The 27,770-nt window shown below is 39.2% G+C and overlaps 1 protein-coding gene across 1 annotated transcript; it reads left to right on the forward strand.

Annotated features, from left to right (window-relative positions):
* Positions 1 to 20,912: 20,912 nt before the first annotated feature.
* On the forward strand, positions 20,913 to 27,753 carry LOC121971905 (UDP-N-acetylglucosamine transporter UGNT1-like). Its single transcript, XM_042523422.1, has 10 exons — positions 20,913 to 21,163; positions 21,951 to 22,027; positions 24,665 to 24,811; positions 24,908 to 25,041; positions 25,243 to 25,373; positions 25,453 to 25,497; positions 25,605 to 25,702; positions 25,796 to 25,903; positions 27,190 to 27,246; positions 27,331 to 27,753. The coding sequence occupies exons 1-10, from the start codon at positions 21,019 to 21,021 to the stop codon at positions 27,403 to 27,405; spliced, it is 1,017 nt and encodes a 338-aa protein (XP_042379356.1). The 5' UTR covers positions 20,913 to 21,018; the 3' UTR covers positions 27,406 to 27,753.
* The last annotated feature ends 17 nt before the right edge of the window (positions 27,754 to 27,770 follow it).

The following is a 27,770-nucleotide window of genomic DNA, read 5'->3' on the forward strand; positions in this document are numbered from 1 at the left end:
GACATTTCCTCCATAATACATGTCCCTACACTTTTATCCACCACATCATCACCATAAGTAGTGAAGAGTTCACTAACATCAATATCATCAATAGAAAGATCAATAGCTTCATTAGAAATTTGTAGTAATAACCGTAGGGCTAGGATCCCCCGTTGCACCATTAGCTCTTCAGAATCATGTGTTGTGGTCTTCATCTGACTTGGAGTAGGAACATTTGGGTTTTGAGAGTCCTCCAAGTCAATCGGTTCATCTGGTTGTGAATGATGTGGTATATTTAATGAAAAATCATCCTGATACTCTGACTGACTCTGATACATATGGGAAGAATGCTCAACATCTTGTATGCAGTTATAATCAAAATTTTGATGGTCCATCCAAAATTGATTGTAATGTTGAGGCGGGTCAGAGATCTGCTGCTGGAATAATAACTGCTCACTCTGCTTGAAGGTTCTGAATTTGATGATTCCCCCAGTCATAGCCATAAGTATTAGGAACTTGCTTATATGTATCTTGATGTTGAGGTTGAACCAAATGCTGAAGTTCCGGAGTATTAGCAGATTTTTGAAAAAAGTGACAAATAGCAGCTGGATGAGATGTGCTACCACACACTCCACAAAAGAATTCAAATTCATAGCCATTTGAATCATTATATTCATCAATGGAAGATCTTGCTCTTGTGCTCATGGGTGTGAAAAATTCTTTTGAAGCCCTGCTTGACATGTTAGTGCTCAAGATATCTAAAAATAATTTCAAGAAAAACTAAAAAAAATGTAGAATTAAAGACAAGAAATAAAATGCAAAATGAAAACAAGAAGGAAAATGCAAAAAGAGAAAGAAAAATGTATAATCTTCTAATGATCTAAATATCATGTTTAAGTTGCAAAAGAAGAAAATTAGTAGATACAAATTGCAATTACAAAGATCAAAAAGAATTATTAAGAAGTAGTAAGGTATACAAAATGAAAATAGAATTCTAAAGATTAGATTCAACTATGCAAATGAAAAGAAAAGTTAGGTTTAGTCTAAATCAATTGATAATCTCTAATGTTATAGTACAGTCCTCGACAATGGCGCCAAAAACTTGTTGACTCTACACAAGTGTACGGAAATGTCGTAAGTAATAATAAAAGATATCGTATCCACAGGGACTAGAATAACCACTAAAGATGTCTCAACGTAAATTAGCTAAACATCTAATCAACCGATCCAAAAAAACAAAGTGAAACTATGAAAGGTAAAGACAGAAATAAAAGAATAAGAAACAAGAATAAGGGTAGTGATAAGGGATGTTCTAGGAGTTTTGGTTTCTTTGTAAGGTTATTAAATGTAAATAGTCTACCAAATCTTATTCCTCAGTTGTCCATTATTTGTAGAAAGTTGTCGGTTCTCTCTTGCAATAGACAACCGGCGTAGGACTAAAATCTATACCTAAATGTGATCAATTAGGTATGAATCTATGTTGTCCTTACACGGGCTTGTTCCTGTCACGAACGTCCCTCGGATAATCAACATAGGAATTCACAATTCATCAACCGTATAAAGATACAAAGATTAATGCATACTATCTATCCTACCCCCTTGAATAACCCTATTTCACCTTCAAGATCATCCCTCAAACGTCCTTACACGGGTATGTCTGTCACGTACGTCCCCCGGAAAATTGATTGAGGAATTACCTCTACAAGATCCACAAGATATCCAAACATTCAATCAAACATGGTGATTAAGCCCTAATTGCAACAATCCACAAAAGAAAGAATGGATACAAACAGGGCAAAATTATAGAAATAGGAAATTGACATATCTACAAGAGTTTTACATCAAATCATCCTTACAATTACTCCCTCCATCCTAGAACAAAGAAATCTACTCCATAAAATGGGGAAAGAAATCCGAAGAGAGGAAGATTGCAAGCATTCTTGATCCTAAATCCAAGAAGAGGAAGAAAGAAAGCTTATCTATGATGAACAACCGTCTCCGGATCCGATCCACAATCTTGGAGTCGAAGCGTTGAAGATCCGCCCTTGAATCGCCGAAAAATCCCTCAAAGATGGTGGAGGAACACCCAAATCTTCTTTTCCCCCAAAAGGGAGAAGATCTCCCTTGAATTCATGAAGGAGACCTTATATAGAGGGGAGGGTTGGGCGCCACACGGCCCCGAGGCACGACCGTGTGAGGTTCACACGGCCAAGGCCACTCCCTTCTCTGCCTACCTTACACGGTCATGTGTGATACACAGTCGTGACATGCTTCTTCCACAACTCCCTTTGCATGGTCGTGTAGATCTACACGGTTTGCACTGCCTCTGCCTCTGGAAACCTTGCACGGCCGTATGGTGCACACGACCAGGGCCCTCTTGGTCTCTGGAAACCTTGCACGATCGTGTGTGATACACGGCCGAGGCTTTTTTGGCTTCAAATCTTGGCACGACCGTGTGAGGTTCACACGACCAAGGCCACTTCCTTTTCTGCTGCAACCACACGACCAAGGATCTCCACACGGCCTGGCCAACCCTCCATGGCAGGGCCGTGTGAGGTTCAAGTACAACGCCTTCCTCTCTAGCTTCGCTTGTAGATTTGGCCTCAAACATGAATCCTTCACCAAATTCAACCTCTATATACAGAAAATGCACAAAAGCATATCTCCGAACAAAATGAGTAAATATGCTAAAAGGAAAGCTGGAAGTACGAAAATGCATAGATAAAACATGCTCAAAATATGTGAATCTACGCACATCACATATTTATTCACAAAAGCATTCCAACTATAACCTTTGAGAAATTGATTCATAAGATTGGAATGCGGCATTCAAAAGATATTAAATGATGACTTAAACAGGAGAGTGTAATATCAAAATACATGTATAAGAAAGGATGCAACCCTTTTGTATTTACTAGGGTTTTTTGTCCCACTGGATTTTTTCCCTAGTAATGTTTTAACGAGGTATATTCTTTATACATAAACATCAAGGGGAAGTGTTATAAATGATATATATTTATTGTGTATGTCACATTTTGAATGAATGATCACATTCATGAGTGCCATTAGCTTTTGCGTTACCATATTCAAGAGTGACCACTGACTTTTGGATTATCATATTAAATGGGTGTCTTTTCATTAATTCTCACAAGGCGCATAAATAGACATTTTTATAATCTCATGAGACAAAAAGAAATACAATTCTTCTTCTCTTTAATTTTTTTTTCTATTTTCTAAATATTTTATTATAAGAAGTTGTTAGTAGTTTTTTTTTATTTTTATGTGATATTAATATGAAATTATAAAAAAATCTCATGCCAGGATGCCCTAATATTTAGTTAAATTTTAACTAAAATTTTTTAGTGTTGGGTAGTTTATAAATGAGTTTTGTAAAATATTAAGTTCAAATGTAAAAATTAAAAGGGTCCTTTTTGTTAGAACCCCAAGGTAATTTTGATGTGGTCAACCAAGTTCAGTTAGGTTATGTTATGTTTGATCCTTGTGTCTAAGTGTGTAGAAGGTTAAGAACACAAGAAGTTGAGCGGAAGACGCAGCTAGTGAGAAGGACAGCACGGGAGAGAGCCGACGGGCTCTATGCGTCCGAGATATGAGGCGCTACGGAAGAGTACGCTAGCGAATGAGAAGGAGGCGCGCGATGTTTTTGAGGGACGAGAAACTGGAGAAGAAGCTTGCTCAAGGAGAATACCTGAAAATGGGTTCAGGTGAGCCATATTCCGAATGATCGAAATCACGAGATCAAATCCTCTGTCCCCAGATTCCCGTGTGTTGGTTAGTCCTAGGAAAATCGTACCGGTTCCACTGTACAAAAATTTTGTACAAGTGTCGAACCTTTCCTTAAATAACCTATTGTGTTCTTTAGAAGTTAAATTAGGAATCGCAGACGGAACTTAACATCATTGATTCCAAATTTAACTTATCTGTTCTTAATGGTTCAGATTTGAATCGCAAGCGGAACTTAACACTATTGATTCAAATCCACCTATGTTATTAATTCCATTAAATATTAATTTCCAAAATTGGCTTCCAGGACTGCATGTCAAGGCACATGTCCTTCTTGGATATGAGAGCAACCACCACAACCTAGAAAAAGTATTTTAAGGAAAGCTAATATTTAATTTCCTTAAATAATTCTAGGTTAACCAAAAAGAACAATCGAATCACAAATTCGACAAAGTAAAAAAAACACAAACTCGAAAATAAATTCGAAAAACTCTAGAATCATATGCCTCTTGTGTTTGGTATTTCCAAAAATAACTATACAAAGAAAACTAATATGATGCGGAAAATAATTACTAGTTATACCTTTCTTTGTAAGCAAAAATAACCTCTTGATCATCTACCGTATTCCTCTTCTAACCTCGGACGTTGTGTGAGCAACGATCTTCCGAGATGAGAACCACCAAGCACCTTCTTCTTCCTTCTAGGTTTCGGCCACCAAGAGCTCCTCCAAAGATGAAGAGGTTCGGCCACCACCAAGCTCCAAGGGATGCTAGAAATATCGCCTCCTTTTCTCTCCTTCTTCTCCAAGCAAGATCCGGCCACCACAAGGACTCCAAGGATGAGATGAGGTTCGGCCACAAGATGGAGAAGAGAGAAAGAGGAGGGGCCGGCCACACCCAAAGAGAAAAAGAGAGGAGAAAAATAATAGAGTCGTTAACCATGAAGGCACCTCTATCCCTTCTTTTATAATCCTTGGTCTTGGCAAATAAGGAAATTTAAATAAAAACTTCCTTAATTCTTTTGCCATGAAAAAGATAAATTTAATTAATTAAAATTAAATTCTTTTTTTCAATTACAATGGTCGGCCACATTCAAATCTCCAAGCAAATAAAATTTTAAACACAAATTAAAACTTCCTTATTTGCTTCCGGAAATTTATAAAAAAATTCTCCACTAATTTTTCCCTTCATGGTGGATTATAAAAAGGAAATTTTATAAATTAAAATAATTCTTTTAAACATGTGGATAATTTTCAAAAAGGAAAGTTATCTCTAAAAATTAAAATCTCCTTTCAATCTACAAATAAGGAAAGATATCAAATCTTTTCTTAATCTTTTGTAGAAACTTATAAAAGAGATATTTAATTTTTAAACTCTCTTTTAAATCATGAACATGGTTAAAAAGAAAAGTTTTCTCAAAATTAAAATCTATCTTTCAATCTACAAATAAGGAAAGATTTCAAATCTTTTCTTAATCTTTTGTAGAAAGCTAAAAAAAGAAAGATTTAAATTTCAAACTCTCTTTTAAAACCATGATATCCACATTAGAAATAATTTTAATAAAAATCCCTTTTAAATATGATGTGGCCGGCCACCTAAGCTTAGGTTCCAAGCAATTGGCCGGGCACCTTAAGGCTAAACCTTTAGGCTTGGCTGGCCCTAAGCTTGAGCTTCAAGCTTGGCTTGGACGACCCCTATAGGTTGGGTAAGAAGGTGGGTATGTGGTGGGTATAAATCTCTATATACAAGAGGCTACGATAGGGACCGAGAGGAGGAATTGATTTTGGTCTCCCGATGAAATTAAGGGGGCGTTTGGTTTAGGGTAATAGAAGTAGGGAATGGGAATGGGAATCATTGATTACCATTGTTAATGTTTGGATTATAGGAATAGGAATACAAATAAGGGAATGAATCCTTGAAATTGGGTAATAACTCATTCCCATGTATCTCCCCTTCAATGAGCCATTACCCTATTTTCATCAATCAAAATATTCCCTTATTCCAAAAATACCCTTGACTTAAAACTAAAATTTTCTCCATTAATATCAAATATCAAAATATATTTATTTATTTTTTCTTTCATATCACTTCTCTCTCTTTGTTCTCTCTCATCATATTTTCTCTCTCATCATTTTATCACACACTTTCTCTCTCCTTAATCTCTCCTATCACACTCTCTTTCCCCTTTTTTTCTCATTACACTTTTTCTCTCATCACACTTTCTCTCTCCTCAATCTCTTTCATCGCACTCTCTTCCTTTTTTTTCTCATTACACTTTCTCTCTCATCACACTTTCTCTCTCCTCAATCTCTCCCATCACACTCTCTTTTCTCTTTTTTCTCATCACACTTTCTCTCTCATCATACTTTCTCTCTCCTCAATATCTCTTGTCACACTCCCTCCTTTTTTCCTCAACACACTTTCTCTCTCATCATACTTTCTCTCTCCTCAATCTCTCCCATCATACTCACTGTTCTCTTTTTTTCTCATCATACTTTCTCTCTCACCATACTTTCTCTCTCCTCAATCTCTCTCATCACACTCTCTCTCCTCAATTTTTCCTCATTATATTTTCTCTCTCTTCATCCTCTCCCACCATACTTTCTCTCACAACATATTTTCTCTCTCATTTTCTCTCATCATGCTCTCTCCAATCACACTCTCTTTTCTCATTTTCTCTCATTACACTTTCTCTCTCTTCATTCTTTCTCATCACACTTTCTCTCTCATCATATTTTCTCTCTCATCATTCTCTTTCATCATATTTTTCTCTCATATTCATCTTTCTCTCACATCTAATTTTTTCTCTTATTTTCCTTTAAGGGTAAAAAAGGAAATTTTGATTTATTCCGATAGAAGATATGCAACTAACCAAACATTGCTTTTAAGAGTGATATCCATGCTCATACCCATTCCCATTCCACAATACAATGATTCCCATTCCGATTCCTATTCCTAGGAAAGAACCAAACGCCCCCTAAGCTTCCCGTGTTCGCTCCAAACACACAACTTAACTTCATCAATAATAATTCATACCACTAAAGAATTATTATTGAACTACCGCACCAATCCCAAATTATATTTTGGGCTCCTTCTTATTATGAGTGTGTTAGTCTCCCTGTGTTTAAGATGTCGAATGTCCACTAATTAAATGAGTTACTGACAACTCACTTAATTAATATTTTAGTCCAAGAGTAGTACCACTCAACATTATCGTCATGTCGAACTAAGTCCACCTGCAGGGTTTAACATGACAATCTTTATGAGCTCCTCTTGGGGACATTATCAACCTAGATCACTAGGACACAGTTTCCTTCTATAATCAACAACACACATTATAAGTGATATCATTTCCCAACTTATCGGGCTTATTGATTTATCGAACTAAATCTCACCCATTGATAAATTAAAGAAATAAATATCAAATATATGTGCTTGTTATTATATTAGGATTAAGAGCACACACTTCCATAATAACTAAGGTTTAGTTCTTTTATTAAGTCAGTATAAAAAGAACTTACCTAAAATGGTCCTACTCAATACACTTAGAGTGTACTAGTGTAATTTATTAGTCAAGATAAACTAATACCTAATTACACTACGACTATTCCAATAGTTTGTTTCTTTCCATCTTAGTCGTGAGCAATTGTTTATAATTTATAAAGAACCGATAACATGATCTTCTGTGTGTGACACCACACACCATGTTATCTACAATATAAATTAATTGAACAACTACATTTATCATAAATGTAGACATTTGACCAATGTGATTCTTATTTCTAGATAAATGTTTATACCAAAAGCTAGGCTTTTAGTATACATCCTAACATCGTGTCCATGTGTCCCATCTCCGATCGAACGGGCTAAATCACATCTCAAGGATGCAGTGCACATCACGAGGCTGTTTAGCCCATCCAATCGGTGATGGGACACGGGGGCACGGGAATTTGGGGACAAAGGATTTGATTTCAGAACCTAAGCGAGCGGAGTAGCAGAAGAGGCATGGTCCAGACCAGATACCATGTGAGGTGGTCTTAAACGAAGTTGAGGGTGGGCCCGGAGCAGGTCAGAGTGACCAGATACTTACGGGGAGGCAAGTAGGTCAGGGTGACCAGATGCTGCTGGAAGACCCGAACCAGGTCAGGGTTATTGGATACTCTTGGGGAGGCTCGAAGCAGGTCATGATGACTGGATGCTTGCGGAGAGGCCTAGAGCTGGTCAGGGTGACTGGATACTTGCGAGGAGGCAAGTAGGTCAGGATGACCAGATGCTCGCTGGGAGGCCCGAAGTAGGTCAAGGTGACCAAATACTTGCAAGGAGGCCCGGAGCAGGTCAAGGTGACCAATACGGATGCTTGCGGGGAGGCCTAAAGTAGGTCAAGGTGACTAGATGCTCGTGGGGAGGCTCGAACCATGAGAGTAATTGTGATCTTTCATTTAAGGGGAGGATTATTAGGATTCAATCAAAGTCCCATATTAGAAAGATTTGGTAAAGATCATGGGTTTAAAAGGATCTAGGATATCTCCATTGGATGAGGCCTTTTGGAGAGAGCCCAAGAGCAAAGCTATGAGGGCATAAACCCAAAGTGGACAATATCATGTCATTGTAGAGATATGTGGGCATCCTTTGGGTACAACAAATGGTATCAAAGCCAGAATACCTCAAAAGGTTAACTGTCGACTGAAGCACAGAGATGATGGTCGGAACTAGCATCCACCCACTAGTATTCGAGGGGGAGTTCGTGTTTTGGAAGCGACGAATGAAGGTATTCATTAAGACAAATTTTAATATTTTATTAATAATGAAATATGATTTTGAAACACCAAAGAACACAAATAAAGAAGAACTCGAAGAACACCTCTGGACCAGAAAGCAGCGCGACAAATTTATGGCAAATGATAAGGCTGAATTTCACCTTATAAACGTACTATCGGTTGAGGAACTCGACGGAATTGACAACTACAAAAGTACAAAAGAACTTTGGGAAAAGTTCTTGAACCTTTATGAAGACCAAAATAAGCTGAATCTAACTCCTCGATGGGCACTGAGTCGTCGTCCGAAGAACCCGAGACCGACGAAATTGTCGGAACAACATTTATAACCGAATACCTACCTGAAGATAAAGAAAGTTCATCCGAGATAAGCATCGATGAAGGGGGAGAGTCTTCGGAAGAAAGTAGCGACAAAGGGGGAGTATCGGATAACGAAATCCTAATGATAAGTAAGGTACGTTCCCGACCTCCTTAGGAATTATTTGAATTCATTAAAATATTTTCTAAAAATATGGTGGATTTAGGAAAAGAGAATGCAAAGTTAAAATTGATTTTAACAAATGCATACAATCTAGAAGACTTTGATAAATTGAAATTTGAAAATGATAAATTAAAAGATAAAATAGAATTGCTAGAAAAAGATAATTTATACTCAAATTCTTTACATTCTCCAGAAAGAAATTACAAATATTATCGAAAACTTAATTGATATTTTAGCTACCATAAGGACCAAATTATAAAAGTGGAAAGATAGTTAATTTCCAAAAAATATTTGGTTAACCCAGTATGACACAACTTATTTTGAGTTCCTAAATTTTATTTAGATAATTAAATAAATTTTTGTTTGCATGCCTCAATTATCTTTATTTTATTAGACAAAGTAATGCATGTTAGAAATTTAATTTACCTGATTTATTCTTATCGATAAAATTAATCATTTTTATTAACTTTCTGGTCAATTTTTTTGCTCAAAATTTTATCTGTACAAAATAGAAATTATTTCTAAAACATGTTAGCTTACTGATAATTCTTGTTAAGAAATCTATTTCAAATTTTTTTCTACCTGTTTCATTTTTTCTAATTTTTTTTGATGTGATCAAAGAGGGAGAAATAGTACAAGTTCAAGGGGAGTTAGGATTTAGAATTTTTATTTATTTGTTTGCAAGTAATTTTTTTTACTTATTTTGCAAGCAATTTGTTATCACTTTTATTTTATTACAATTTTAACCCTAACTTGAACTTAGGGTTGTAAATGAACCAAGTATTCGTGAATAAGCTTGGTGTTCGACTTGGTAAGAGCTTGTTTATGTTCGTTCAATATACATTAGATTAATTAAACAAACAAGTTTGAACAACTCGTTAAGCTAAACAAACAAGCTTGAACACATATGTGTTCAGCTCGTTAACGTTCGTGAACAATGCTCGTGAACAATGTTCGTGAACAACGTTCGTGAATAATGTTCACGAACAATATTTATTAATAAAATTCTTTTCAATATGCTAAATAAACAATAAAATAAATAAATAAATTTAAATTATCAATTTTAATAACCAATCAAACAATTAAAAGTTTCAAACAATCAAACAAGCTTGAATTGAGAGCTTGATAACATTTAAACGAACTAAGCTCAAACCAAGCTCAAGCCAAGCTTGAATTGAGAGCTTGATAACATCTAAACGAACCAAGCTCAAGCCAAGCTTCAAACAATCTCAAGCTCATAAAAAATAAACCAAGCCAAGCTTGAACACTCATTTCAAAAGCTTGGTTCATTTTAAGCTCGGCTCGATTATCTTATCAAACAAGCTTGAACAACCCAAAACTCGGCTCGGCTCGGCTTGTTTACAGCCCTACTTGAACTTGGGTTGATACACATCAACAAGGGGGAGATTGTTAGAACCCAGAGTAATTTTGATATAGTCAACTAAGTTCAGTTAGGTCATGTTGTATTTGATCCTTGTGTCTAAGTGTGCAGGAGTTTAGGAACATAAAAAGTGTAAAGCCCGAAAAAAATTCCCGAATTTATTTTAGAAATACCCTATGATTTTTCTAGATTTTTAGGATATTTTTACATAATTTTTGGAGTACCGGAAGTAGCAAAAACAAATAAGTCGCAAAATGGTTTACGCGGGAATCGAACCCGGGACCCATCGGAGCCTACGACTTATTATGTGTTCTGGAAACCAAGTGAACCCAGCAGGGCCGTGCTGAAAGGATAGGAAATCAAATATATTTATATTTGATTTGGGAGAAATAACTATTCGATATAAATAGAAAACTTAAGTGGGATTGGTTTATTTTTTTTGGTTTGGTATTTTCTCTCCTCAACGAAGCCTTTCTCTCCCTCTCCCGTTTCTTTCTCTCGGCGCAACAAACAAAGCAAAGGAGACCTAGGGTTCCTTCCCTAGGATCGTGTGTTCACTTTCCGGCGACAACACCAGCACGAAGTCGGTTCTTCTCCGCGAGAGGAACGCGAGGACGTAAGCGGTTCGTCGAACGGAGCAGTTTTTTCGGAAAACCTAGCGGATAGAATCGTAAGAAAACCTTGCGATTGAAGTAAGAAACCCCTCACCTGCAGTATAATTGCTCTCGCTTGTTAGTTTTGGCATTAGTTCAGTAGTTCTACAGTTTTCAGTCTTAGGGTGTGCTTTTAGTGCACACCAAGCATCCGGTAGAATGCCCAGTTCAGAAGGATGCACCAGTAGGCGTCCTAACAGCATGTAAAATGTATTAGAAACATTTTATTCAGCTTATTATCAGTTATTACAGCTAAATGGATCAGATATCCATTGGGTGGGCTCCCACAGTAGCCTCTAGGTTCAGATAACCTAGCTCTAGGTTCAGATAACCTAGAACAGCAAAGTAAAATAAAACAGTATTCAGTATTTTACTTTTATTCAGTTGGCACTGTACTTGGATCAGATATCCATGGGCTGGACTCCCACAGTCGTCCCTAGGTTCAGATAACCTAGATTCGGAACTTGCAATCCCGGGTCTCGTAGGGATGCGCGCACAGTAAGTACAGTTGCCAGGGCCCAGCAGCATGTTTAGTATTTTCATCTATTATTATATATATAGTTTTCCAAATATGTAATCAGTGATGGAAACACTAACTTAGTTTCAGTTTCAGTTAATTATCTCAGTTAAGTTTCATGATTTGAGTTCATGACCAGTTAGATGTATATGCATGATCAGTTCAGTATTTATGCTTAGTTCAGATACAGTATGCTATGCTCAGCTTGTTTGTATGCCATGATCAGTTCAGTACATGTTGTATGCCATGCCATGTTGCCATGCTCAGTTCAGTTTTCAAACAGCATGATTTAAAACCATAATCGCATCGTTGCATGTTTTTGTGAGGTAAATGGTTTCTTACTAAGCTTCTTAGCTTACAGATGCTATTTTTCTTATACTGCAGATACCGGTAAAAGAAAAGTGGACTAGCGGAGGCTGGGGGGCGATGCTACGATGATGTGTGTGTGCAAGGGGTCTGGAATAAAGATCCTTGGGATCTATACGCTTTTATTTCAGTTCTAGTACTTAACATGTCTAGTTTTATGACTTAGTCTTGTTACTAGGTGTTATAGTTTAGTAAACTATGTCTTGTTTAGTTTATCATGTTTAGAACGTTAGTATTTACATGCTAGAGTGTTTTTCATGTATATAGAGCTTGTGTATGTGATTTTTGGCACGAATCAGTGCTGGAAATCAGAAATTCTGATTTCATTTCAGACTATCAGAACCTGGATCGGTCAGCAGACCGATCCAGTGCCATTCCTTCTCCTGGATCGGTCAGCCGACCGATCCAGATGGATACAGTAGCCTACTGTATCTCCCTGGATCGGTCAGCCGACCGACCCAGCATCGAACAGAAGGCATCCCAGCGTCTCCAGGTGCCTGGATCGGTCTGCAGACCGATCCAGACACACCTGGATCGGTCTTGCCGACCGATCCAGCCTCTGCTAGATCGGTCCGCAGACCGATCCAGCAAGGCACAGAATCGCGGCAAGTTTGGTCGAGCCGTGGATCGAACAGCAGCTAGCTGGGAAGTTAGCTTGGAGTTCTAGCTCAGACGGGAGGTCAAGTATCCTCCTTAGCACATATACCCCAACCGGAAAGGTCTTGAACCCTTCCTTATAACAGCATGGGTGTACCAGTTGTCAATTTAACAGAGTCAGTTAGTGAAACTTTATTTTACCCAGTTTAGGGCACAGTACAGCACGGTAGCTTCAGTAGTTAATGTAGCGATCCGACTCACAGCTTAGTACCCAGGAGTTGGGGCGTTATAGAGTGGTATCAGAGCAAGTTCCTTACTTCCTACACACACATCAGCATTGTGCCTACAGCTTCCAAGTAAGAACATCTCTCACTCAGTTTTGTTTTCGGCTTTCATATCAGTTATATGTGCTTTCGTGTTTGCTCTCATGTTGGTAGTTAATTAATTCATGTTTACAGTAATAGTATTTAACATGTTACCAGTAGTTAACTATAACATGATAGCCTAGTTATATATATGTGTTCTCTGCTATTTAGAAAATGGTACGAGGACGTCCAGCTAAGAAAGCATCAGCGGCTGAGCCCCAGCATGAGGCAGGCAGTTCAGTGCCTCCCCCAGACCTTACAACACTAGTGGCTCAGCTACAGCAGCAGTTAGCTGAACAGCAGCAGGAGATAGCCTCCTTAAAGGCTAACCAGCTCAGCCTGCAGTACCAGTCCCAGTAGCCCCAGTAGCAGGGGCTAAGAGAGAAGCTTACCTTATCCAGTGGCAGAGAATTAAGCCCGAGAACTTCTCAGGCACCAGCGAACCATGGGATGCTCAGGCATGGTTTAAAACACTGGAAAGCACGATGGAGCTTCTAGACTGGCCAGAGCACAAAAAGGTGAAGTGTACCTCCTTCTGTTTAACAGGAGACGCACGCATGTGGTGGGAGCGGATTAAATCGAAGTGGCCAGTAAACCAGATGACATGGGCCAACTTTGAGAAAGAATTCTTCGAGGAATTCTTTCACATGCAAGTCACGAACCGACACTATGATGAGTTTACAGAATTTCATCAGGGCAACCTATCAGTTCAGGAAGCCGTGAAGAAATTCAACAGATTGGCCCGTCTGTGTCTGGAACTAGTCAGCACAGAGAAGGAACGAGTACGGTTGATGCTGAAGATGCTCAGACCAGAGATCGCAATGAATGTGGCTGGTGGCGTTCATAGGCCACAAACCACAGAGGAGCTAGTGAGTAGTGCTCTGATCACCGAGCACTATCAGCACAGCATCACCCAGCATAAGCAGGTTTCCACAGAGCCCAAGGGACAAGCTGGCTCAGGTACTCAGCAGAAACAACAGGGACATAGCTTCAACTGGAAGGGGAAATGCAAGTCAAGCAGTGACCCAAAAGGAGGACCAGCTGGAAAACATTCCAGACATCCCAAGTGTGCTACTTGTGGGAAACATCATCCAGGAGTTTGCCGCAAGGGTACGCGAGGTTGTTTTGAATGTGGACAGGAAGGGCACATGGCTAAGCAGTGCCCGAACAAGAACAGTCTTCCTCAGCCTCAGCCGATACAGTATGGAGCTCAGCCAGCGCAGCTACATCAGATGTATGCTGCCTTAGATGGTCCACAGATTAGAAGCCCCCACAGCTATCACGAATGCCAGGATTTTCTCACTGACCAGAGAGGACGTAGCAAATGCCTCGACAGTTGTCACAGGTCAGATCAGTATTTTACAGCATAATGCAACTGTCTTATTCGATACTGGGGCAACCCACTCTTATGTATCCAGGGCATTTGCCGAGAAATTAGCAACACCTCCAGAGGTACTCAATAGTCAGTTTCTGACAACACTACCCTCAGGAGACATTTTGGCATCTACGCACTGGCTCAGAGCAGTGCCAGTCATTATAGCAGACAGAGAACTTTTTGGTGATCTGATAGTGCTAGAAATGACTGACTACGATGTCATCCTTGGAATGGATTTTCTGATCAAATACGGCGCTTCTATAGAGTGTCGTAAACAGAAGGTCATATTCCAACCTGAAGCAGGAGTACAGTTTGAGTACATGGGAAAACCAAAGAGAAAAGCCAGGAAGTTTCTCTCAGCATTGAAAGCACAGCAGCTATTGGATTCAGGATGCATGGGATTTTTAGCAAATGTAGTCAACACCAGCCAGGACAAGAACCAACAGCTATCAGAGGTTCGAGTCGTTTGTGACTACCCCGCAGTCTTCCCGGAAGAGCTACCAGGCTTAGCACCAGACAGGGAGATTGAATTTGAGATAGAGCTCATTCCCGGCACAAATCCAATTTCCAAGGCACCGTACCGCATGGCTCCAGCAGAACTGAAGGAACTTCAGGAGCAATTACAGGAGCTTCTTGACAAGGGTTTCATACGCCCTAGTCACTCACCATGGGGAGCACCTGTGTTGTTCGTGAAGAAGAAGGATGGAAGTATGCGCCTATGCATAGACTACCGTGCCTTGAACCAGGTCACAATTAAAAATAGGTACCCTCTCCCCAGGATAGATGACCTGTTTGACCAGCTAAAGGGAGCCACAGTGTTCTCTAAAATTGACCTCAGATCAGGATATCACCAGGTTAGAGTCAAGAAAGGTGATATACCTAAAACAGCTTTCAGGACCAGATACGGACATTATGAGTTCGTAGTCATGCCTTTCGGCGTGACAAATGCTCCAGCTACTTTCATGGATCTCATGAACAGAGTATTCAGAGAATACTTAGACAAGTTTGTCATCGTGTTCATCGATGACATTCTTATCTATTCAGGCACTCAGGAGGACCATGCAAAGCATCTGAAGACAGTTTTGCAGATCCTTCAGCAGAACCAGCTGTACGCCAAATTCATGAAATGTGAATTTTGGCTAGACCAGGTAGCCTTTCTAGGTCACATCATCTCCAAGGATGGTGTTATGGTAGATCCCAAGATAGAAGCGGTAATCGGAAGAGACCCAGAACGCTGAAATCGAAGCTTTACGGGATTAGCTACTACAGAAATTCGTAGAGGACTTCTCCGGGATAGCCTCCCCACTGACTCTCACCGGGAAGAACAAGAAATTTCGGTGGACGGAGGACTGCGAGAATAGCTTAAAACGGAGACTGACCAGTGCTTCTATTTTAGCTATACCAGAAAACACATACAGCTTCGACATCTAAGTGGCGCCTCTAAATTGGGATTAGGAGCAGATCTGATGCAGCAGGCAAGGTGATCGCCTATGCCTCCGGACAACTCAAGGATTATGAGAGGAACTATCCTACTCACGACCTTGAGCTTGCAGCAGTGGTGTTCGCTCTCAAGATTTAGAGACATTATTTGTACGGAGCTCGGTGCAGAGTGTATATAGATCATCAAAGTCTGAAGTATTTCTTTACTCGAAGGATCTGAATATGCGACAGTGCAGATGGTTAGAGTTGGTCAAGGATTATAGGGAAAGCTAATAAGGTAGCAGACGCACTCAGCAGGAAGTCCAGTGCTACCTTATTATCTTTAGCACCTATGTCATCACCCCTAAGGAAGGAGATTACAGCTTTTAGTCTCGAGCTTATAGTCGGGCAGCTTTCCACTATGTCCTTAGCATCTACCTTGCTTGATGATATCCAGACAGCTCAGGAGCAGGATCCTGAAATCCAGAAAATCAAGCAAGGGTTAGCAGAATCAGAAAGTGGAGAGTTCAGAGTGTCCGCCAGTGGGGTAGTGTACTGTGGTGACAGACTTTGTGTTCCAGATCAGGAGGAACTACGAAAACAGATTCTAGACGAGGCTCACAGGACTCCCTATGCGATGCATCCTGGTTCCACCAAAATGTATCAGGATCTAAAGAAACGATTTTGGTGGCCTGGGATGAAGCGAGATATCGCCAGATACGTCAGCATCTGTCTAACCTGTCAGAGGGTTAAGGCAGAACATCAGCGACCAGGAGGAGTTCTGCAGCCGATCCAGATTCCAGAATGGAAGTGGGAGGATATCTCTATGGACTTCATAGTGGGATTACCCAGAACCACGAATGGTTTTGATGCCATCTGGGTAATAGTCGACAGGTTGACTAAATCAGCCCACTTCTTAGCTATCAGAATATCCTATTCCATGGAGCAGCTAGCTCAATTGTATCTCAAGGAGATTGTCAGGCTGCATGGAGTCCCACGAACCATTATATCAGACAGAGACAGCAGATTTACATCACACTTCTGGAAGTGTGTACAGTCAGCTATGGGCACCCAGTTAAAATTCAGCACAGCCTTCCATCCTCAGACGGAGCGAGTAAATCAGGTACTCGAAGATATGCTCCGGGCTTGTGCCCTAGATTTCAAGGGAAGTTGGTGCAAATATCTGAATCTAGCAGAATTTGCATACAACGACAGTTATCAGGCCACTATCAGCATGGCACCTTATGAGGCACTCTATGGGCGGAGGTGCAGATCACCAATCTGCTGGTATGAGAGTGGTGAACAGAAGGAACTAGAGCTTCATACAGATCTAGTAGCAGATATCACAGCAGCCATACAGCAGATTCGCCAGAGGATAGAGACAGCACAGAGCCGTCAGAAGAGCTATGCTGATACACGACGCAGACCCCTAGAGTTTTCAGTTGGAGATACAGTTTTCCTCATAGTAGCTCCCATGAAGGGAGTCATGCGTTTTGGGAAGAAGGGCAAGCTAGCTCCCAGATATGTGGGACCATACCTTATCATGAAGAGAGTGGGCAAGGTAGCATATGAGCTAGAGCTACCTCAGGAGATGTCAGTAGTCCACAACGTATTTCATGTCTCCATGCTGAAGAAGCATATTCCAGACGCCACCCAGGTGATTGAGCCCCAGTTGGTACAGGTCCGTGATGATCTCAGCTATGACAGTCGGCCTATTCAGATAATAGACCGAGCAGTAAAGAAATTACGGAACAAGGAAGTACCATTAGTCAAAGTCAGCTGGCAAAATCACACAGCAGCAGAGGCGACTTGGGAGACAGAGGCCAGCATGAGACAGAAGTACCCAGAATTGTTTTAAGTTCGGGGATGAACTTTTTATAAGGTATGGGGGATTGTAAAGCCCGAAAAAAATTCCCGAATTTATTTTAGAAATACCCTATGATTTTTCTAGATTTTTAGGATATTTTTACATAATTTTTGGAGTACCGGAAGTAGCAAAAACAAATAAGTCGCAAAATGGTTTACGCGGGAATCGAACCCGGGACCCATCGGAGCCTACGACTTATTATGTGTTCCGGAAACCAAGTGAACCCAGCAGGGCCGTGCTGAAAGGATAGGAAATCAAATATATTTATATTTGATTTGGGAGAAATAACTATTCGATATAAATAGAAAACTTAAGTGGGATTGGTTTATTTTTTTTGGTTTGGTATTTCTCTCCTCAACGAAGCCTTTCTCTCCCTCTCCCATTTCTTTCTCTCGGCGCAGCAAACAAAGCAAAGGAGACCTAGGGTTCCTTCCCTAGGATCGTGTGTTCACTTTCCGGCGACAACACCAGCACGAAGTCGGTTCTTCTCCGCGAGAGGAACGCGAGGACGTAAGCGGTTCGTCGAACGGAGCAGTTTTTCCGGAAAACCTAGCGGATAGAATCGTAAGAAAATCTTGCGATTGAAGTAAGAAACCCCTCACCTGCAGTATAATTGCTCTCGCTTGTTAGTTTTGGCATTAGTTCAGCAGTTCTACAGTTTTCAGTTTTAGGGTGTGCTTTTAGTGCACACCAAGCATTCGGTAGAATGCCCAGTTCAGAAGGATGCACCAGTAGGCGTCCTAACAGCATGTAAAATGTATTAGAAACATTTTATTCAGCATATTATCAGTTATTACAGCTATATGGATCAGATATCCATTGGGTGGGCTCCCACAGTAGCCTCTAGGTTCAGATAACCTAGCTCTAGGTTCAGATAACCTAGAACAGCAAAGTAAAATAAAACAGTATTTTACTTTTATTCAGTTGGCACTGTACTTGGATCAGATATCCATGGGCTGGACTCCCACAGTCGTCCCTAGGTTCAGATAACCTAGTAACCCTGCTGGATTCGGAACTTGCAATCCCGGGTCTCGTATGGATGCGCGCACAGTAAGTACAGTTGCCAGGGCCCAGCAGCATGTTTAGTATTTTCATCTATTATTATATATATAGTTTTCCAAATATGTAATCAGTGATGGAAACACTAACTTAGTTTCAGTTTCAGTTAATTATCTCAGTTAAGTTTCATGATTTGAGTTCATGACCAGTTAGATGTATATGCATGATCAATTCAGTATTTATGCTTAGTTTAGATACAGTATGTTATGCTCAGCTTGTTTGTATGCCATGATCAGTTCAGTACATGTTGTATGCCATGCCATGTTGCCATGCTCCGTTCAGTTTTCAAACAGCATGATTTAAAACCATAATCGCATCGTTGCATGTTTTTGTGAGATAGATGGTTTCTTACTAAGCTTCTTAGCTTACAGATGCTATTTTTCTTATACTGCAGATACCGGTAAAAGAAAAGTGGACTAGCGGAGGCTGGGGGGCGATGCTACGATGATGTGTGTGTGCAAGGGGTCTGGAATAAAGATCCTTGGGATCTATACGCTTTTATTTCAGTTCTAGTACTTAACATGTCTAGTTTTATGACTTAGTCTTGTTACTAGGTGTTATAGTTTAGTAAACTATGTCTTGTTTAGTTTATCATGTTTAGAACGTTAGTATTTACATGCTAGAGTGTTTTTCATGTATATAGAGCTTGTGTATGTGATTTTGGCACGATCGGTCGGAAATCGAAATTCGATTTCATTTCGATTATCGAACTGGATCGGTCCAGACCGATCCGGTTATTCCTTCTCTGGATCGGTCACCGACCGATCCAGATGGATCTGATAGCCTCATGATCCCCTCGATCGGTCACCGACCGACCCAAAGATCGAACGTAAGGCATCCCGGCGTCTCCGGTGCACGGATCGGTGCACCGATCCGCACACACTGATCGGTCTTGCCGATCGATCCAGCCTCCGATCCAGCAGGGCACAGAATCGCGGCAAGTTTGGTCGAGCCGTGGATCGAACAGCAGCTAGCTGGGAAGTTAGCTTGGAGTTCTAGCTCAGACGGGAGGTCAAGTATCCTCCTTAGCACATATACCCCAACCGGAAAGGTCTTGAACCCTTCCTTATAACAGCATGGGTGTACCAGTTGTCAGTTTAACAGAGTCAGTTAGTGAAACTTTATTTTACCCAGTTTAGGGCACAGTACAGCACGGTAGCTTCAGTAGTTAATGTAGCGATCCGGCTCACAGCTTAGTACCCAGGAGTTGGGGCGTTACAAAAAGTCAAGTGGAAGACGCAACTAGTGAGAAGGACTGTATGGGAGAGAGCCTATGGGCTCGGTGCATCCGAGGGACGAGGCGCTGCAGAAGAGTACGCTGATGGACGAGAAGGAGGCGCACGACATTTCTGAGGGACGAGAAGCCAGAGCGGAAGTTTGCTCTAGGAGAAGGCCAGAAAATGGATTTGGGTGAGATCTATTTCGGATTACCAAAATCACCCAAGCGAGCGGAGCAACAGAAGAACTAATGGAGAAGTGTGGAGCTCGGTAACAGTTGCTGAAGGCACCTTCAATGGTATTGAAGGCGCTCTCTTGCCTTTCTAATGGAAGGCATCTTCAACCCTTGAAGGTGCCTTCGAGCCTTTATGGAAGGCGTCTTCAACCCCTTGAAGGCACCTTAAACTGGGCAAACGCCGAAGATAAGATTTTATCTTCGGTGATAAGCTTTGCCACACTAGAGGTGCCTTCAAGCCTATTGAAGGCACCTTCTGACCTCGGATAATGTTTTTCAGGGGTTATAAAAAGATCTCTGGACTTAGGAAAGATACAACTTCTGTATTAATTTTTCTAGTCATTTATGAGCTGTCAACGTGTGTAAAAGGTTTCTCCGTCTTCAACGAAGGAGAATTTTAGTGAGCTTCCATCTGTCTTAGATTAACAACCATCTAAGTTGTAATCAAGTGAATCTGGTCTTTTATCTACTCTTTTAAGTTGTTATTTCTTTATGTCAATTGTTTTTTATTAATTAACTTGCGTTACTAATCTAAATTAAAAAAGAAGAAAGAGATTGTTTTTATTTTACAGGTAATTCACCTATCTTTACCGGCTCCGCTGCACCAACACATATATTTTTATTAAAATAGTACCTATTTTTTAAAAAAAAATATTAAAAATATTTTATTTTATTTTTTATTTAAAAAATACTTTTATTCTAGTATTATTATAATAAGTTTTTACTGAAACTAATACAACATATATTAATTAAAAATAAATTTAAAATCAAAAATATTTTTTTCTCTATGTTTTTTAAATATAATTTTAATTTTTTATTGCCGGGGCCTTTGTTATGTGTGTGTGGGCCCTGTGGGGTGAATAAAAAGTCTCTTCGGATCGACGGAGCAAGTTCGTTTTTTGCTCTGACCTTCTCTCCGCTCCTGCTTTCGCCGGGAGAACACGACCAAGATCGATAGAGAGGCCGCTTGGTGGATCTGCATCGACTGTAGATGGCACCGAAGAGCGTGCTGCTACCGGTGTCCGATCCCCCGCCGCCGCCTCTACGAGGAGTGGACGACAACGCCCCCCTCTTCCGAGGATCCGCCATGACAAGGCGAGGTGCCTTTGCAGCCATCTCCTACATGTCCTGCGCAGGTAGTCCTCCTATTTTTCATCATCTTTTCTTGTGTTCGATCTTGGAATAAGTTGTCCTGTGCTCGAGTGCTTTTTGAGTTTTTTTATTTTGGGTATATGAAGGAAGTTTAGTGTATTTGGAGTTCAGCTCTTCTTCAATTTTGAAATTTTTTTCAATTTTCAGCAAAAATGAACCTTTTTCATTTGTCGTCCTAGTCCGCTCAAATTCTAGGCACAGTTCTACGTGATCTCGCTTCAAAAGTGCTCTATACATAAATTGTCATTTTAGGAGTTTTGAGTAAACAGTGATCTCATGTATAGAGGCAATCATTTTCTGGATAGTTCTGGAACACATAAAAGTAAATTATACTGAAAGGATTAATTTTTTTTGCTGGTATGAGGTTATTGAGAAACAGTCGGACTGTTTACTGGTGTTGGAAGTATAATGAGTGTTTTTGTTTTCTCTCTAGTTGTTATCTGCTTACATAGCATAACAGAAAATATTGATATACTTAAGTTTTGTTCTGGATAAAGACAAGATTTTTGTGGTTAATTAGTTAAGGTACAGATGTTTAAGTTTACAAGCAAGTACTTCAGAGATTTTCAGGATGGTGTATGAATATATGGAATGATTAATCTTGACAAGGATATGGTATGCTTAATCTTAACAAGTATATGGAATGATGTTGGCAAGTATATAGGATATCAAGCTTCCATGAATATTTTTTTATGGATTTATCAATATCTCTGGCCTAATATGTTTTTCATATCGATTAATTTACCTTTTTTTGCTTGTTCTTTTTTGCAGTTCTTCTGGTTATGTTCAATAAAGCAGCTCTATCTTCGTATAATTTCCCGTCTGCTAATGTTATTACTCTTTTTCAGGTATTCCATGAGTTCTGTAGGTTTTACCTCAGGATACAGTATCTCAATTTATTTATATAAGAGTTAATATATTTGCTGACTTTGACATTGCTTGGTAATAAGATAAATAAAACAAATACAACATTCTTTCCATCAGAGATTAATCATTCTCCATATGCTTCAGGAGGATGTGACCCCTTTATCTTATATCCATCTTAATCTCAGTTGCTCTTATAACAGTTTCTTGTATCAACTTTGGATCTCTCAGCAGCTGTACTATTTTTTCTCTTAAATATAGACTATTATTTCTTATATGCTTTACATTCTGCATATGTGACTGTCAAACTTAATCCGAGTGTCTTTGTGTACCATTTTCCTTGCTTGCACTTGGCCATTGTTGGTTTTGGTTGGATTTGAAATCTTTTTGTTTCAGCTTGTATTGAGAGGTTTATTCTAGCAGCTAATAGATATATCACGTGCATGAAAAATTTATGAAGAAAATTAGTCAAATATGTCAAATAGGTGGACAATTAAACTTATCTCAGAAGTTACTTCTAAGCATGTAATATCAAAATAAGATCATAGGACATCAGTTCCTTAGCCTTTATAATGTCATATATGACTGGATATTGTTCTTGGACATTGCTATTGTTTCTAAGTTGATTTTGCTTTCATCTTTACTCCAAGTCATACATATTTTTTGTTCTTATCATTAATTTGAACATTTTTGCAAGATCTGTTTTAGTTTACCTTTGAGATATATTCATGTTTATATTGTATATGCTTATTTGAGCGAACTAAGAAAGTGTAGAGCTATAAGGATTTGAGAAAGTTCTCTATTGTTGATGCTAGAAGACTCCATGCTCATTGGTCCCAAATGGACACATTCGGCGGTGCGTTGTATAAATCAGTTCCTTTTTTAACAACTTGAGCTTTGGGGACAAGAAATTAGTAGTCAACTTTAACATAGTACCAGAGTAGGAGGATGTCCAAGGTCTGATTCCTAATTATCTAAAAAAATCCTGTACCTCTAAGTCAATAATGGGCATGTTGAAATTAGAAGACTCAATGCCCATTGGTCCCACACTCACAAGTATGGTGATTCATTAAATAAATATAAATTTATCCCTTTACTAACAACCCAAGCTTTTAGGATAACTGGTTAGATAGTCATCTTTAAGATGCTACTAGACCAGGAGACTATATTGACTCACTTTACATCCTAACAGCTTAGCCAATCAACTTTAATGTCCATAAAGCTAAAAGTCTTGTCTTATAGGTATATTTACTCACTTTATCAGGCATCTTTGTATACAAAGTCTACCATGAAAGCAATTACTGGTATTAATAGCTATTAAGCAATGATTGGTTTTCAGTAAAGTTAAAAAATCTTGTCCATTAGGTTGTATTGACTTTATTTAGCAGGGATATATAAATACAAACTCTATTTTGAAGAGCTATAAATGTATTATAGAATTGAGCAATGATAAATAAATTTTGGCTAATGGATGATGCCTTTCTCCTTGTTGTTCTCATTTTTTGTCTTAATTTCTAATTTTCTTTTTGTAATATATGCTAATTGTCATTTTAAGATTCATACCATTTTTTTTTACTTTTACACTTGTTTACAAAAAATATCAGTTTCTTTTCCTTTCAAATAGAAACATGTTTTATATTGTTTTCTGCATTCACAACATCCAATAGATTTCTTTTAGCTGGCCATATAACCTGCCTGATGTCTTATGAATTATGATCTATTTTCATCATTAGCTTTTGAATCCCCATAGGATTTAACATGTTTCTATTTATAGTAAGTCCTGATTTGCTCTCCGTATGTTGAAGTTTGAAAGATCTCATCAAACTTAGATCCATAAGCATCTCTTGTTTCTTTAAGTGAGTATGGAGTATTTTCTAGTTTATTTGCTAATTCATATTCCGCAGTTTCATCCTATTCAGTCGTACTAGTAGTTCGAGAATTAGTGTCTTTTCAATGATTTTACTTATCCATTTTTCATAATATTTTAGATCTTGGTCTTTTTTTTTTTCTTTCCAGTTCTGTTGTCTAAGATTCATTTTAATAATATATTTTGAGATTTTGAAAAAAAAATAGATGCAAGTATTGCTAAAGCATTACCAGTCCTTTGGCTGTAGAATCTTGTTTAATTTGTATTTAGAAATTATTATCTCTACAATCACATCCTCTCTACCTCTTTCTAATCTCTAACTTCTGATACAAACTCTAATTAGCTTCTATCTGTTTGATTACCATAGATTCAATTCATCAACCATTCTAATTAGCTTCTTTTCAATTTATCACCATAGATTCAGCCCATCTAATTGGAGCCTTGGCGCAATGGTAAAGTTGTTGCCATGTGACCAAAAGGTCACGGGTTCGAATCTTGGAAACAGCCTCTTGCAAAAAAACAGGGTAAGGCTGCGTACAATAGATCCTTCCCCGGGACCCCACATGGCGGAAGTTTCGTGCACCGGGCTGCTCTTTTTTTTTATATTCAGTCCATCTAATTGCGAGAGCTTTAGTTAGCAAGACATTCAGCTCTAATTACATACAGAAAGCAACTCCTAAGTCTGCAACTAAGAGTAAAACTACATGTTCTTCAAGTCTATATTCTTTCTATGATAAATTCTGGTATTTTGCAGATGATCAGTTCAATGTGCCTGCTTTATGCAATGAGGCGATGGAGGATTATTTCTTTCGCAAATGGTGAATCACATAAAACAGGCTTGGTGCCACTTCAAACTGTTTTGCATACCCTTCCTCTGTCTATCGCATATTTACTTTACATGGTACATAACCTACATGGTTTAACAATGTACTTGCCTATCTTTTCATACTCCCTGCCACTAATTATATCATGATTATCATCTGCTTTTTATGTACAGTTGGCTGTAATGGAGTCTGTTCGTGGAGTAAATGTTCCAATGTATACCACACTTAGACGTACAACTGTTGTATTTACGATGATTGTAGAGTACTTACTTACGAGGCAAAAATACACATATCCCATTGTCGGAAGGTAATTTTTATCAAACTTTTTGTTCTTACTGCTTGGACTTCTCTGTCACTCATATATATCTTCTCAAATTTAATGTTACCAATTCATGATTGTATTGTAGGCCTCTGTTTAAAACCTCTTATGCTACATAAGCTCTTTTATATATACCCTGTCTCTTCGTTCCAGTTCAATACTTAATGATTATACCAATGGTTTTATCAGTGTTGTGTTGATTGTCCTTGGAGCTTTTGTTGCTGGAGCTCGAGACCTATCCTTTGATTTTTATGGCTATGGCATGGTCTTCACTGCTAACATGACAACTGCAATTTATCTAGCAACGATAAACCGCGTTGGTATAACTGCATGCTTTTTCTTTGTTCTTTATATAGTTTGTTTAATTTATCTTGACGGTTAGCTACATATTTTTCCCAGGAAAATCCAGTGGACTAAACAGCTTTGGGCTCATGTGGTGTAATGGTAATACCCCAAGGGGCGGGAGACCATTGTGTAGAACCTGTAACCAACTGAAAAATTAACATTTTATGCAGTATGTGGAATGTAAATTTCTGTGTCGGTGATTTCAGGAATAGTATGCGGACCAATTTTGTTATTCTTGACGTATATTCGTGGTGAGTTGGAACTTACAATGAACTTTCCTGATCTTCATTCGCTTGGTTTTCAGGTAAATTTCTTATCCATACTAGAAATCATCGAACTAGAAAATCTCAGCACTGAGTCTGCAATGCTGAAACACATTTTCCTATTTACTTTGCAGGCTTTGATGCTATTTTCCTGCATCTTGGCATTTTTCTTGAACTACTGCATTTTCTTGAACACGACCTTGAACTCTGCTCTCACACAAACAATGTGCGGAAATCTGAAGGTTGGTTTTCCTTTTCAACAGACCCTCTTCTGGTTATCTTCCAGCATTCTTTATGCAGGGCTACCTGTTAGTTTAGAGGGAATTATTCCTCATAATCCTAGGCAGCCCCTACTACCTTTATATATATAGATGTTATCAATTGACAATTAGACAAACACTCCCCCCGTAGTTTACATAATCACATGCCATGTTTATAACATTCTCCTATTCAAGCTGGTTCAAATATATTGCAAGACCCAACTTATTACAAACATATGATATGACAATCTTATTAGATTGTATCTTCTACCCAATGAGGTCACAATCAATGTTTGTTTTGTCCTCTCATAAGATACTGATTCGAGGCTAACGCATAATAGCTTGGTTATCACAATACAATTCCATTACCTCTGTAGGGTTGTATCCTAGCTCGACCATCAAATGCTTAACCCAGATGAGATCATGTGTTGCTAAGGCCATGACCTTGCATTACACTTGACTTGGCCACCACGAGTGATCTGGTAACTCCACACTCTTCATCATGTTATACTGAAGAAGTTGAACTACATTCCCAAATCAAGAACTTGATGATTGCTTTAAGACATATGGTCTCTCGGGTCCTGCTGCCTGGGTATGAGAGCATCCAAAACAAGAGAGATCCAGGATAGTAGCATGTCAATGGGGTGCAGTAGAGTCAAAACAAGTCACCAGAGCAACATCACGCTGCTGTCAATGGCTGGATGCATGTCGGGGGGCTGCGGTAGGAGGCATATTTAGGAGTTATGCACATTTGGGGCTGAAGGAGGGAGGGTGAGCCTCAATAGTGGGAACTTGAGCTGAAGGAGGGGAAGGATTGACTTCAACAATGGCAAATTTGATAATAGTGTAAGAATAGAATAGAACCTCTTGCATTGACTCTAAGGACGATGAATGTGAAGGGAAGAAGGGAGCATAACAAGTATCTCTGACACGTCCAAGTCAATTCTAGTGGGAACACTTGGGCCTATTATAATTGCTAGACCAACCACCTCAACCTCTTGGTTGGCCTCCGTTTCATCTAGGGAGAATTATTGCATAGATGATCAGCATAGAGCAACCTGAATAGGAATAGATGAAAGGCTACCCGAGGAAGAATGATGGCTCTAATACTATGTTAGGCTAGGGAGAATTATTCTTGATCCTACGTAGCCCCTCACTGCCTCTGTATATAATGCTATTAATGGATAATTACTCAAACACCCTCATGGTATACATAATCACATGCCATTTCCATAACAATGTCAAACTTAATCTGCATATTGTTGTAGGATCTGTTTACCATCGGACTTGGCTGGTTGTTGTTTGGTGGGCTTCCATTCGATGCGGTAACTTCAAATATTCCTTTTTACCTCTTCAATTCTTTTCCATGTTCACAACTAATGAAGCAGCATGCTGCATTTTCTTCCCAGTTGAATGTCATCGGCCAAGCTCTTGGTTTTGTGGGCTCTGGCTTTTATGCATACTGCAAGATCAAAGGAAAGTAGAATTTCATCAGTTTATCTCGTGTATCCGTGATACTATTCGAGCTCCAAAATCGGCCGTCCATGGCTACATCTGCGATGGAGCTTTGAAGATCAAGCAAGTCTCATCCAGGTGGCTTGGATGCAAGTAATCCTTGTCTGCGCTAATTTTTGTTTAGAGCTGATATTTTCACATATCCCCCTTCCGATCGACGTGATATACAGTTATAAGAAATTAAATATTGGATGCTGACGTTGTATCACCTGCATAGGTTCCAGGATATCATTGTTTTTGCAGATGCTGAACTTGAATATATTTATGTACTCACATCATTCACCCCTCCCAATTATAATTTATATGCAATTGTGTGATTTTCTTTTCTGCTTGG

Source organism: Zingiber officinale, chromosome 1B (assembly GCF_018446385.1).
Source record: "Zingiber officinale cultivar Zhangliang chromosome 1B, Zo_v1.1, whole genome shotgun sequence".
Classification (NCBI taxonomy): Eukaryota; Viridiplantae; Streptophyta; class Magnoliopsida; order Zingiberales; family Zingiberaceae; genus Zingiber; species Zingiber officinale.